Source organism: Myiozetetes cayanensis, unplaced genomic scaffold (assembly GCF_022539395.1).
Source record: "Myiozetetes cayanensis isolate MyiCay16 unplaced genomic scaffold, myiCay2020 scf12, whole genome shotgun sequence".
Taxonomy (NCBI): Eukaryota; Metazoa; Chordata; class Aves; order Passeriformes; family Tyrannidae; genus Myiozetetes; species Myiozetetes cayanensis.
Window position 1 is genome coordinate 9,064,187 of NW_026086826.1, and position 14,287 is coordinate 9,078,473.

A 14,287-nucleotide genomic window follows, 5' to 3' on the forward strand; every position below is an offset into this window, starting at 1 on the left:
AATCCCAACCTGGCCCTTTGGACGGCTGAAGTTCACTGCTGCAGCTGCTTCCTACAGGGAGTTTCCAGGCGATCAGATTATTTCCACTCTGTCTTTCATGAGCTCAACTCCTCAAACTTCTTGTAAAATATTAAAGATGGAAAATGGCACGAGCGATCATAGCTCTGCGTGTGTCAATTTATGTTTCCAGCGTAATTCACCACAAATGGATCATGTTTTATGGGCTACATACTTTCAGCTAATGGGGGAGTTTTGCTATTTAAAAACATTTTCAAGCACCTCTGGGGGTGGCAGAACAAGGCAGGATGGTACGAGAAGGCATAGCATCACTGCCATGAGACACTGATGGTTTCGAGCTAGCAATAGGGAGGCATCTTGTGTTTAAAATACCTGCCCCTGCCTGCCGGTTTTGACGTTAGAAAATACTAAAATAAATTAGATGGATATTAATTAAAGCCATGCCTGGGTTTATTGGAGAGGAGCTTTATTTCTACTGAAGGAGAGAGATGTTTCACAAGTTGTCAAGAAAAAAATAAGATATCCCTGAAGGAGCCTTTAGGAGAGATGCTCCAGGTGCCTCCAAAGAGGAAGACCATAGTCACCTTCCAGCACGTGGTGCTGGGTGAGGACCTTCCTGAGAGAGGGCAAGGCAAGGCAAGCCAAGGCGAGGCAAAGCAAGGCAAGGCAAGGCAAGGCAAGGCAAATCAAGGCAAAGCAAGGCAAGGCAAGACGAGGCAAAGCAAGGCAAGGCAAGGCAAAGCAAGGCAAGGCGGGCCAAGTTCCCCCACAGACAGTGAAAGGCAGCCGTGGGCAGGAGCTCTGCCTTGCCTGCAGCTGGGGCTCCCAACTGCAGAAGCCTGGTTTTAAGGAATATGTTTAACACAAGCTCTTCAGGAAACAAACCCGTGTCAGCCGGAGCCAAGAACAGTCACCTCCATCTGGCTGGAGCACCCGAGAGAAAGTTGACTGCAAATCCCACCATATGCTCCAGACGCTCGGTACAAAAGCCTCGGGCATCCTACTAAACTTCCAGAAAAAAACTTTCTCTGATGCTTGCTTTTCCTTTCCTCCAGCTTGTAAGCCACCTTCCTTCAAATCCTGCCTGGTGTAGGCTGATACTGAGTTCTGCCCCAGGATTTTGGGAAGGGCAGCCTGGTTTTGTGGCTCTCATGCTGTCTCGCTGGAGCTGGCTGACCATCACCAGCAGCATCCACGGAGGAGTGGCAAATCCCACTGAGGGTGGGACAGGACAGCTGGGCAGGGAGAAAATGGTGGCACATCCAAGGAGGGAGCAGGGCAACACGGACCTCTTCCTATTGTCCCTGGCTTCACCATCCTCACCTCCATGGGCGACCTCACCCGGAGAGACGTGCTCCAGGACGCAGGGAGGAGAGGCAGGGAGCGGATGTGGGGGGGAGCCCCCCGGGCTCTGGAGCCCCCCGTCCTCCCCAGCTCCCGAGGTCTGTCTGCATTAGGGGGCAGTGTGGGAACACGGAGCAGCCGGTGCTTTGTTTTGGTGCATCTCGGCGCCGAGCCGCTGATGCATAGCTAACGCAGCCGCCGACATTGATTTATGGTCAACTTTCCATTTCATCAGCGCGCGGGGTACGGGGCGGTGTGGGGACTGCGCTGGGGAGAGCAGCCATGGCTGGGGGGGGCTGCTGACTGGGCCCCCTCCATTTATTCAGTGTTATGAAGGTGTGGCATTAACAGATTTCAATTTTTAATTTTTCTTCCTACATTTCCCTGGCACCCCTCTGCTCCTCCTTTGAGGGATTTTCACCCCGGCATCAATCCAGCTCTCAAAACAAAAGCAGGAACACCTCTGATGACCTTTTAGGAGGATGAGCAGAGGGTTTGTTTGCTCATCTCAACGGGACAAAGAGAGAGACTGAAATAAAAGCATCTACGCACGCTGGCCATCAACCCAGCCACCTTTTGTCCTGAGTGCAGCCTGATGCCATGCTGCTGGCTGGCACCACAAAATGCCCCAGCAACCCAAGAGTGCCATGGGTCTTGCCTCTCCATTGTTTTAGGAAGGTTTTGGGAGACTCTGGAGGCTGCACTTCTCTTGGCCCCTGGCCTGAAGGTCACTGCTGAGCCCCAGCATGGAGAAGGGACTCTCACTGTAAGACAGTGGTTGTGGATGGGCACTGCAGCCTGGAGTCCTCCTTGCTTCTCTCCTTCCTTGCTTCTCCTCCAAGCTCACTCCCATGGGTTTTTGGGCTGTTAAGTCCCAGGGACAGTACATACAATTTTCTGTCTTTGCCAAAGACCTCCAAATGTGCAGGGTTTGGGGGTTCATGCATTCCCAGGGTGCTTAGTGCAGGATTTCTGCAACCTGAGCTTTGCTGGTGACTCCCTCCTCAGCTCCCCATGTCACATCCCACCATGCCAGGACAGGATCAGGCCCTCTAAACTCCCTCAAAAACTAATCTGCCCATGCCTGCTACTCTCAGGGATATATCCCTTGCAGGTCCCTGGTGCAGAAGATGCTGAAAGCCCCTGAGCACACTCCAGCAGTCTCCTGGCACGAGGACAGCACTGGCCTAGGTGGTACCACCACAAACCTCACTCACTCCCAGAGCTGGTACATCAATGGCTGGGGAGAAGTCCTTTGCATCTTCTGTGACTTTTTTGTTTCTGCCCTCTGAATTTCAGCACTTAAATCTCCAGATAGGAAACTACCCCTGAGCTGTGACCTTCTTGGCATGGAGCCTCCAGCCCATGTCTGCAAGCGCTGCTCTCCAGCATCTCCTGAAGCTGGAATGAGCTCCAGCACCCGCAATAAATCAGACTTTCATGGAGGCGATGTTCAGACTGTGTTAAAAGGTGGGATTTTTCTTTTCCCTTCCATCCCCAGGGCTGGGAGGAGAAACCAGATGTTGGAGGGCTTTCAGAAAAGGCAGGCTCTTGAGATGTCACATGTGAGCCATATGCACCAGCACCCATCCTCTCTTCCCTCCGGCAGTGCTGGGGACGGGCAGCATCCCCCACACGACACCTGTACCCGTGTTATTACATTTCCTGGATTTTCAGGATCCACCCCTGCTTTTGAGTCTCGCTTCCCCAGTGGCTCCTGGGCCAGCTGCATGGGAGGCAGGGAGCTAGGACAGGTTGTTTGCTTCTGAATCAGACCCTCAGTGCAAAAGTGCTACAGGAGAGCAGAAAGGAAAGTGGGGGGACAGCTTGGAGGCTGTCAACGGGAAGAGTCAAGACGGGAGCATGAGCAGCAAGTCTGGAGAGATGTGACTCCTCTTCCTCACCTTTCCCTCTCTGGGAAAGCCAATCCATACTGTTGATGCCTTGCCCTAACTTCATGCCAGTTTTGCAGCCCTCGCATCTCAGTGTGAAGCATAAGCCCCAAAGGACAGTCAGCTTCACCGCGGGGCGAGATCAGGACGTTTGGAGACACATTTGTTGGAAGCAGCAGCTTGGCACTCGGATTGCTGGCAGCAGCTATGACCTGCGAGATACCATCCCCGCTGTTGGCTTCACCCCACGCCGCCGAGCGCTGCTACAAGATTCGCCTGTTTTAGGGTTCCCGATCAATATCGGATATTCTTACTTTGTCAGAAGCATGTTCAGGAAATAGGATCTCTCCCTCTCTCAAAAAAAAAAAAAAAGACAGGGCCCTCCTTCCCCCTTCCCACACGAGCGCAATTGCCGATATTGGGCTCAGATATCACCACAATAAATCACAAGCCCCTTATCAAGCCTGCCTGTCTACTGCCTGAGAAGTTCTCCCATATACAAATCACAAGTCCACATTATAAAAACCCCAGCTCGCCAAAACAAATATTCCTTTCAACCGTTATCCCATTTTTTACACAACAAGTGTTTCATCCTCAAGAAGGAAGATTTTAAAGCACCGAAAGCTTGTGTCGCTGCAAACCAGTGCAGCTCACACAGTGCAAAGAGACCCCAGAGAAAACCTCCAAGGTTCAAGTTTTGAAAACTCCTTTTCTGTGTGTTTGTTGATATCCTTTCAGTCAGCGTCACTCCAAACATATGTTACCCCCTCCTCCGTCAGAGCTCGGCATGGGATAAGGAGGGATCGAGGGGACTTTGCTGGGTATTTGCTTACAAGGTGACTCCACGGCATTCGGGGATTTGGCTGGAGCCTGCTCCCGCTTGCAGCCGCAGCCAGGGTTTGTTAATGCTTTCAGTGATTGCATTTGGAAAAAATCAAGTGGTTAACCAGAGGAGGGGGAAAAAGTTTCAGGAATCAAAATCCAGAATGTTTTCAATTACGCACGTCTGTTAGGACTGAAGAACAAATACAATCCCAACCCAAACACAAAACCAAGCAGCTTTGGAAAAAAAGCTCTGAAGTATTTACTGGTTGTAAATACACAGTAACCTCTTCAAGCAAGAAAGAAATTTGCATTAAGGCCACAAAAGATAGAAAGCAAACTGGAAGGACACAGCAGGAACACAAGTTATTCCTAGACAGGTCAGCTATGCAGGCATGCTGCTTCCCCAGCATCCCCTTGGAAAAAAAAACACAGGCATGACAGCGCTGACACCCAGAGCGTAAGCGAACACGTGCGCGGTGTGGAGCTGAGCACTGGGAAAAGCGGCAGCCTACCTGGAAGAAACCGGGCGGGATGGGGCCCCCGGGCATCCCATCGTTCGGGGGAATGTTTCCAAGCACAGGACTTGGGGCGGCAGCTGCGCTCTGTGGGGAACAAAACCAGGACAAACATGATCAGAGTCTTGGCAAAAACACTCTTAGAAACAAAATCCCTCACCTGCCACATCGTGGGTCAATCTACCTGGTCCCTCTGGAGCCCTGAGCATCGCTCCACGCTCCCTGAGCATCTTTCCCCTGTGGAGGAACCAGCTGAGGATGCTCACAGCTGGAGGGACACCGGCCTTTGAGACTCACCCATGGAGGAGATGGCCACACAAAACCTGGGGATAATTCTGGGGTTTGTTTATTCATTTATCCAAGCACTGAGCCTTGTTAATTCACCAAGAAACCTCATCCAACGTGTCACTTTGGGTAGAAGCTATTCTAAGGCTTTTTAAATGTTTCTTTTACACCACACCATCCCTCCCCCGCTTGCTGATTCAGTCCTGTCCTCCAAAAATGATGTTTCCCTGACCTCACCAACATGCCAAGGTTTTATTATGCATTTCCAAATTCATCACACTCAACCTGTGAGGTCACATTCCCCCTCGTGCCTCCCCAGGATGAGCCACCAGAGTGGCTCCAGCCCCAAAAAGGAGGGACAAGGGCAGACATGGGTTACCCAGACATCCTGCTTGCTCCTACTCAGCATTCCTCTTTGTATTTATCTCCTTGTGGCTCTGGGAAAGCACCTATGTGATGGGAGGCTCCTACCCAGAAGGAAAATATAAGAAAAAGATCCTTCCCCAAAAGCCACTGCTGGTGACACATCCCTGCAGGGTTAGGAGCAGTACCTGTGCACTCCAGTCTGCCCATCACCAAGTGACTCCCCTGTTCCCAGGTCAGCTACAAAGGCGCCTCAGTGACGCTAACTGGGTTTGGGTCACTGAACTCCTCCCTCCATGAATTTTTACGATGGACGTACCCACCTAAAACCAGGGTGCAAAAATTTTCCACTGAGGAAATCCCATGAACAGCTGGGGCACAGCCTGCTCAGGTTTGGCTTTACCCAACAAACCCTGGGTCCTGACAGCAGCTGAGCCAGTCCCAGCTTCTGACCACATCCGATGCAGTGACAACCACAAGATGAGAGCAGAGAGGGGAAGCCAGGCTGTCAGGACTTGGGCAGCCTGGAAAATTAAGGATTATTACTAAGTACTAAGGATTGCCAAGGCAGGTTGGTTGGGAATCTCAGTATTCCAGACCAGAAAGCCTTGCAGAGGCAGGAGAGCATCAGACTAACCATTGCCTTGTGCCTTCCTGGGGCATCCCTTGCACCCCCTCCATCATGCTCTCCAGCAGGATGAGGGACGAAGGACAGGGACACACTGGATAAGCGGTTGCTTTTCCCACCCCAGCATCTGAGAGCTGTAAGTGGAAGGTGATTCCCCAATAAGAGCTCCCCTTCATGAAATAACCGAGTCTCCCTGTGGCTATGGGGCCCTGCACCTCAAGGAACAGCCCACACTACACTCTTCCTGTGCCCCTGAACAAGGCATCCCGAGTAGCCTTCCTCCCATCAGCAGCAAAGGCCAGATCTGAGTGTTTTTACAGTTAATAAAAAAAAGTCCTGGCAGGAAAAATAAGCCTGCCCGTTCCAGGCTCTTTTTATACATCAGACGGCAGCAAAAATAGATGGGAGAGGGAGTGAACCCACTTCTCCCCCTCCCTCCATCCCCCCAAGTGGGTCAGCTATAAAAGTAAAACCAAATCTTAATCCAAGGCCATGAACATATTGCAGTTTCTCTGCAAAGCAGATGACGGTTCTTAATGCAAAAATATATAAGACCGAGCCCCAAACTGCAGCGAGCCCATTTGGAATTTCCTTTATTAAACCCTCTATCACGCAAAACACTTCTCTCCCAAGGCGGCAAGCGCTGCAATAAAGCTGCCAAGGTGATATTTTATGGTTTCAAGAGATTTCCAGCACACCATAATCCTTTGCTGGGGGAATCTCCCAAAGCAAAATGGATCCCAATGTGGTGGGGAGCGAGGAGGGACATGGATTTGGGGATCCAGGGGGAAAGGACGCTGCCCTCCTCCTCCCCTCTGCAACAGGGAGCAGAGGGAGGAGGGCAGATCAGCCAAAGAAAATCTTGAAGCGAATGCCCGTTTTTCCACAAAACCACAGAGTATTTTTCCGCGTTAAACACCCTGAAACCTCACCTATGCCTTTGCGGCGTAAACGGGGATTTAAAGTTCCTCGCACATGTGGCGCTTGGCAGAACTCGGTAATTAAAAACCCGCAAGTGCCCTGAGCATATTGTAGGATGGGAGCCAAATTGGTCAGCCCTTGATGAATGATTTACAAGGCTGCGAAGTGACATTTTATTTCTTTTTTTTTTTATTCCCCTCCCCATCACCGCCGCTAAGGTAAACACCGAGGCACCTTTAGCCCTGTGAAGCGATGGGAGCAGAGCCGTGGCTGGAGCAGTGCTATAAAACCTTTGGGGTGTGACAGAAAGAAAAAAGGGAAAAAAGACAGTAGGAACAAACTTCCCAAACCTTAAGGGTAAGCACTGGAACCCAAGGGCTTTCCAGCACCCATTTCCAGGACTTTTTTAGCCACACAACTCCTCCCGTATGGTTTATTTTCACCATTTTGGCTCAGAACCTCTTACTAGGGACTCTTGATTGCAGTTTGCCTTCCAAGCCTGTTTCCTCAGGCGGATATCTAAAACCCACTAGATCCCTGTAGAGCAGGTACAGACAAGGTGGAAATGCCATGAAAGCCAGCAGGAGACAGGCATGGAACTGCTGTGCCACAGCGTCCAAGCTGGTGCTGAACCGAAAGCATGTCCAGCCACATGTCCCCATTTGCATGAGACGCCCCAAATTTCCTTCCACCAAAATACATGAAAACCACTGCCAGAAATGAGCCAGGACAGCTCTGGCACTGCTGGCATGCCAGCTCGTTTGCCTTTTATTAGATGGGAAATCTTTTCCATGTTAGAAATAAATATATATGCATTCCCAGGGCATGCATGTATAGCTATATACACAAACATACATATGGGGTTTTCTTTTCTTCTGCCACATACGTTGATATTTTTCCTCTTTTTTTGGTGGAAGCCAGCGGAACGTTGACAATCTGTATCACCGCGTTTCGCTTCCAAACCAAAGCTCTCAGTTAACACACCGGCTCGGTACGCCAGCAGATGCCGTGTAAGCCTTTAAATCGCACACTAATTGCACTAATTGAGCTAACAGTCTCTGTTTCGTCTCCCTACCCTGAGTCAACCAGCGTCTTCTGGTACTGCTGTAGAGATCCAAGCTGTTGACTGTAGTGTTATTTTGTCAGCCATTAAACGATTCATCAGAGTCATTAATTGATTTATTACTGCTGCCTGCGAGTATAGCTTTGCAAATAAAGAAGGATGGAGGTCAGGAGGCAATGGAAATCGGACAAAACAGCACAGCCAGGAGCTGGGCACTTGAATTATCGATAGGAGCCTGTTCACGCAAGACCGCTGGCATCAGGTTATGGGGGAAAAAAAAGGGGAAAAAAGGAGAAGATGTGCTGTTTGGCTGTGCTGCAAAGCTGGGCAGGTTCTTCAGCTACAATATATGCAGGATGCCAAAGGGCTATTAAAACCATCTTGTTTTCTTAACCTAATCCTAAAGGAGAAACCAGGTTATCCTGCTGTATTAATTGTGTTGAAGAGCAGCAGGGAAGAGGCACCAGCTACACAGAGCAGCTCCCTGGCCCCTGGTGCATCCCTGCCAGCATTTTGGTGTCACCCAAATTTGTTTTCCCAGGCCAGTTGAGCTGGGAACATAACTCACCTCTGCTGTCCCACAGCCCTGGGAGGAGCTGTGGGCTGGTGCTTTTATTTATTTACTTTCTTTAATGCAGGGTTTAGGCCTTTGCTAGGCGTGAGGGTTTGCTGCAAGCAGGGTGCGGCGAGCCGTTTCCTGCCCCCCGCCCTGCGGCACGCTCGGCCCAAGAGGAGCTGGGAGGCACTGCCGAGGCCCCGAGAGGGTTGTGGGGGCTGAATTTAGAAACCAGAGCAGGTGGGTTGAAATCGCTGTCAACGCCAGAACGCTGCTGCTCCTAGCCCCAGGGCACCCACGTAATAAAAGGCAGCACCCAACAAGAGAGGGCTTGGGAAGCTGAGGACCTTTCCAGATATGCTGTCCACATAGCAGCCCTTGGGATGCTGCAAGGGATTCTTCCTCGTCATCCCCATTGCTGGACCTTGAAGAGCACTGTGAAGGTGGGGTAAAGCACTGCACCCCTCCTGGAAGGCTCCCAGTGTCACAGTGAGACAATGACCTGTGGGGTGGAAGGGCACCAGCTGAGCCCCAGCTCGCCACCCACCCAAACCCGCCACACTTCACCAACACAAGCAATAGTTTCTATTAACCATCTGTAAAAACCAGTTTATCACTGGCAGTAGTTACTCTGCCATTAAACACAAGCCGGTGTCCCCATCACACACTCCAGGCAAGCAACTCCAGTTCACATGAGCAGCTGTGCAGCTCACCCCAGCATCCCAAGGCTGGCTTTCACCAAACATTTATTTTTAATAAAAATAACCTCCCAGCAGTGGTACAAGGAGCTGGCAGGCAGCAGTGAGGATCCTCCTTTTGTGGGAAGCACCACCAGCACTGGCTGCTCAGCCAGCCCCAGTCTCCATTATCCCGGCAGCAAGGTGGGGAGAGCAAAAATATCTTCGTGGTACAAACCTAAAACCGAGCTAAAGATGGCTGGAGCTTTTTGGCCTCTAGCTGTTTTCCCTAGCTCTCCTCTCCAAAAGAGTGGACTGGAGGATTTTGGCTGCATCTCACACCATGCAGCCACTGCGGGAGCTGCACAAGACTTGAGAGTAGTTGCCTCTGGTAGGAGCACACAGGGATGCTCAGGACATGTCAGTGATCTGGTATCTATCTGTCTCCTTTGATTTTATTTTTTTGCCTAGAGCACAGGCTTTGGAGCCTAAAGAAGAAACCAGCGTGTGGGTCAGGACTTAAACAGGCTGCGTAAACAGGTAATACAGAATTTAATTGGACTCCAGTTAAGCCTTTTCATCTCGTTAAAGCTGCCTTCATCTTATATAGCCAGGTTTTAAATTTAATAATAGAACCCTCCCACACCTCACAGTAACCCGATTAACACCAGGGAGGACGACACACCGACCGCTTCCTCAGGACCGAGCCCTCAGATCCTCTCCCACATCAGTCTCCTCTGCAGGTCGGTGCCAGCATCTGTGTTGCATCAACATGCATCAGATAAATATAACAGCAGCCCACTGCAGATTCTGTGAGTGTGATCACCAGCCCACGTGCCAGCAGCGGGCACCTACTGGGCACCCACTTCAAAACCACAGTGCCTGCAGAGCCTCTCGGGTGGGCTCAGGGTGTTTTTGGGGCATGCTGTGCTCCCCACATGGGGTACACTGGAGTCCATCCTGCTTCTTCCAGTGAAAGCCACTTGGTTGGATGCTCCAGGAGACAAAACAAACCAGTTTTGGTTTATTTTAGGGTAAGAGAAGGTAAAAGGAGACTGGGATGAAGCTCTGTGTATTGGCAAGATATTAAAAAAAACCCAGATTAAATGGGCTCATAGCAGTATCACCACACCACTCAAACGCCATCTCTGCGCTCCTGTGGGACAACATGCTGTGCATACAAGTTCAGCTTAATTATACTTCTACGACAGCACAAGCTTTTTGTGCTTATTTTAAATACATCACCTGCGAGCTGCCCGGCACACAAAGCTCCAGCGTACACCCTGGCCAGGAACAGCCACGCTCGGCCACTTTTCCCCCTTTTTTATGCAGAAAGAAACAACCCCCAGCCCCACATTCTCCTTGAGCTTTAAAAAAAACCAAAAACAAACCACATAAAAAAAAGGTACAACAGTTGAATAGTGTTTCAAGCTAATACGGGTTTTTTTCCTGGATTTTTTTTTCTCCCCCTCCTTGTAAAGGATAATCTGAGACAGCAGCTCCGGCCACGAAACAATAGGATTTTAATCTTTTAAGTCGGCGTCCCCCTTATCCCCGGGAAGGAAACCCCTTCAGTCATTTACAAGTTTGTAAATAAGGCTCTTGGTAGCATCTCGCGGACATCTGCTCCGCCAGCCCGCCAGCGTTCCTGCTAACATTTACAAACATCCTTCCACAAACACCCAGCGCGCTCTGCTGAGCTGGCTTTCTCTAAATATATCCCAAGGAAATAACTTGGCAGGGCTGCAAAAATTTCACAGCGACCGAATTAAAGGGGGGGGGCGGAGAGCGGGGGGATAAGGACGGGAGGTGTAAAACAGACTAAATGCAATTAGGCTCCGTTTTGCACGCACGTGTGTACTGAAAGGTTTACAAAGGGAGACTTACGGGAAGTTAAGCTGGGCTTGCTGGAAGTGCTTCCCCCGACTTAGGAAGGGTTTTGCAGAGGAGAGCACTCCAGTGCTTCCTGCAGTGTGGCTGGATGTATGGATGCACCCATCCCTGGTATTTAGAGATGTTTTGCCATGGGCAGCCTGGAGTCCTCCCTGTCCCCAGCTTGGTGCAAAGGTGAAACTGAGGGTCCTGGCTTTCCCACTGCCAGCAACTTCCCCAGCACAAGACCCACGTCCAGCCTACACCTTAAAACCAATGTGTGAACCTTCCCCACTGCCAAACAGCTTAAATGGGTCCTGTACAATTAGCAGCCTGGAAAATGCTGTAAATACACAGGTATTAATTACTATCAATTCCCCTCTAATAATTCCAGCAACAGACAGGCCAGGCTCTTTTCCAGCAATCAATACCATCCATTTCAGGGTCTACATGCCAAAAAAGTTATATAAAATAATTATATAAAATTTTCATTAGATAATGCAATTGCTTAGGACTATTAATCTACTACTCATCTATCAGTGCAGGATGCTCAGCGCTGCTGAGGGCCACCCAGCCACTGCTGCAGTGCATCTCCTCGCACTGACAACCTGGATTTCCTCCTGCACCGGACACTTGGTTGGTTCCACCTGCTCCTGATGTACCTACACAAACTTCATACAAAGTTTACAGATTAACCACAGATTTTTAAGAAGTATTACTGTTTTTAAAACTCACATGAAAATGGCCCCGGTACACAAAGGTGCCAGGAGAAGTTTGTTGGAGTTTTCTGCAAAGTTGTGATGGTTACATTACACGGCACTTTACTCCTGGTGATGTCCCTTGCTCCACGCTGCTGCCGTTGAGGTGCAACTATGTGGGGTTGTATGACTCTGTCACCAGCCTTTGAAAAGATCAGATTAAGAAAAAATACTGCCTCCCTCTCAAAGAAGTAGTAATAATTTGGTGATGAGGTGCAAAGGGAGGCTGCTGGCATTGGCAGCCAGACTTCTGCTTCCCAGCACCTGCACAAATCACCACTACTCTGCCTTCTGCCTTCTTCCAGATTGAAACTGCCAAGCGAATTTTGGAAGGAGTTGTAAGAAAAGCTAGATATAAATTGGCAATCTAATTTTAAAAGGAAAAAAAAAAAAAAGAATAATAAGCCGTGACTTTAGAAAAGCACCACATCACGTGCATTTGAAGAAAACTAGTTCTAACTTGTCCAAAGGATTTACTGACAACTAACAAGGATATTGCCAATCCCACCACCACAACACCCCAAAGGAATACAGTGCCCAGCAGAGATTTCCCCATTAAAGATGGGCATAGATTACAAATATATTTGTAAATTTTTGCCACCTCGTGTTTCAGCCAGTTGATCTCATTGGTTGTTCTTTGCAATCAAAAGTAATACAAAATAAGCTGCGAGTCTGCATGGGGAGTCAGTGATGCCTGATACCTAACCCTCATCTGGATCCAGGGAAGGGGATGAGACTCCCTTTCCCAGCACCTGCCTTTGCAGTGCAGCAGGAAAAACTGTGACATCCCTGGAAAAACATCCATTTCCATTGTTTGGGCAGTGGGATGTTGTGGGATGAAGCACTGACACTCCAGCACAGCATCTAGCACTTCCCACCCCCAACCCAGGCAGAGAAGACCAGGCCCCAGATTTACCCCACGGGAAAACACCACGGTTTTCTCCGTCCTCTCCCGCCGCGGGGAAAGAGAGGAGAGAATTAATGCAAATACTCCCATTCTTGTCATGCACTTGAATGCCAAAATATCCCATTTGCTTAAGCCTATTTTACTGCGAGCAGCTGCCCTGGTATTATTCCCCGACACCAAAGGCAAAGGGCAAAAGAAGTTGGTCCGGAGCAGGTGAACACCATCTGCCCGTCCCTGACAAGATGCTGATGGCCACCATCTTCATGTAATAACACAAAGCCCGTCTGAACGCCTGCGAAAGGTTACGGTGGTGCTTTTTAAGCGCTTTTTAAGCGCCGCCGTAACCTTTCGCAGGCGTTCAAACGGGTTTTGTGTACCTACGGAGGCGGCCAAGCATCCAGCCCCGCTCGCAGCGGCCCCTGATGGATTTGCCTGCTGATCTGTGAAGAGTGAAGTTTTTTCCACAACAAGCCTTTAAAAAAAAAAAAAAAAATTAAAAAAAGAGAGAAAAGAATAAAAAAATCCCCTTCTCTAACAAAGCAGTAGGTTAACAAAAAACAGATCTTCATTTTTAACAAAAATGGTTCTGTTGATATTTGATGATGCTTTGTAGCACCTTCTCTGCACAGCATCTTCCAAGAAAATATGCTGTTGGAGGGTTGGAAATGTCTTAAATTAAGGAGAAGGTGGCAGGTGATTTAACTAAGGGCTGTGAGTTGCTGCGCAGGTACAAAGTCCAGCACACCCTATAAACCCTGGAGAGGTGGATGGGGAGGAAGGTGGTGGACTTTGCACAGGAGCAGCCAGCACTGCTGTGGCCAGATCCAGGGCAGCCTGTCAGACCCCTAAATTAACTGGGATGGATGGACTTACTGCGAATTTTGCAGGCTGTTGTATTTGGTAGCAATGACAGTGGTGGGCTTTTGTCCTCCCTGTCACCCCAACAGCACCCTTCCTACAGGACTCATCCTAAAGGACCCATCCTCCTGGGAGCATTGCCACAACTAACCCATCATGTTTCTGCACCCCTGACTCATCCCAAGAAGCCAGCATGGACTTAAAGTCCTCCATGAGGCTACAGCTGTGCTCCAAGAGCCAACCCAGTCCTCAACGAGCCATTGCTGGGACAGTGGCACCATGAGGAAAGCTGCTGGCAAACCCTAGTACCAAGAAGGTTGGGTTTTGCAACTGAGTGATGATGTAGAAAAGCCAGCCTGCCTCAGCATGACTCTATGATTTCCAGAGCGATGCTTCAAAAATGGTGAAAATATTCTGCCCTCCATGCAGCCCTTTCCACTGACATCCTGCCCAGGAAAGGAGCCACAAAGCATCCTGCATCCTGGCATCCATGCAGTGTTCTGCTGTGGAGCTGTGGAGCATCCTGCACTGCTGCATCAGTAGTGCCAATCCTCCCCAAGCACTGGATGGACCACCAATAAGGTCACAACACATGTAATCTTTCAAGTGCCGTATTTCAGGTTCACCCGTGGGGAGCGGGACTGTCCAAGCAGCGTGGATTGAGCACCACTGATACTCTTTCCAGGCAAATCAAAAGCTTGAGCAAACAGCTTGGGTTTGAAATGCATCAAGCTCAAGGGAAGGTGCAACATGTGGGTGTGAGGTGGTGGCAGGAGGAAAATCCCAGTTTTCCTCACCACCTGCC

The 14,287-nt window shown here is 49.7% G+C and overlaps 1 protein-coding gene across 2 annotated transcripts in view; it reads right to left on the reverse strand.

Moving 5' to 3' along the window:
* Positions 1-14,287, reverse strand: part of SSBP3 (single stranded DNA binding protein 3) — a 56,474-nt gene that overhangs the window by 14,482 nt on the left and 27,705 nt on the right. For both annotated transcript variants that reach the window (XM_050306647.1, XM_050306648.1), the window contains exon 5: positions 4,592-4,681. In XM_050306647.1, the coding sequence (XP_050162604.1) occupies positions 4,592-4,681 (90 nt within the window). The remainder of the gene's footprint in view (positions 1-4,591; positions 4,682-14,287) is intronic.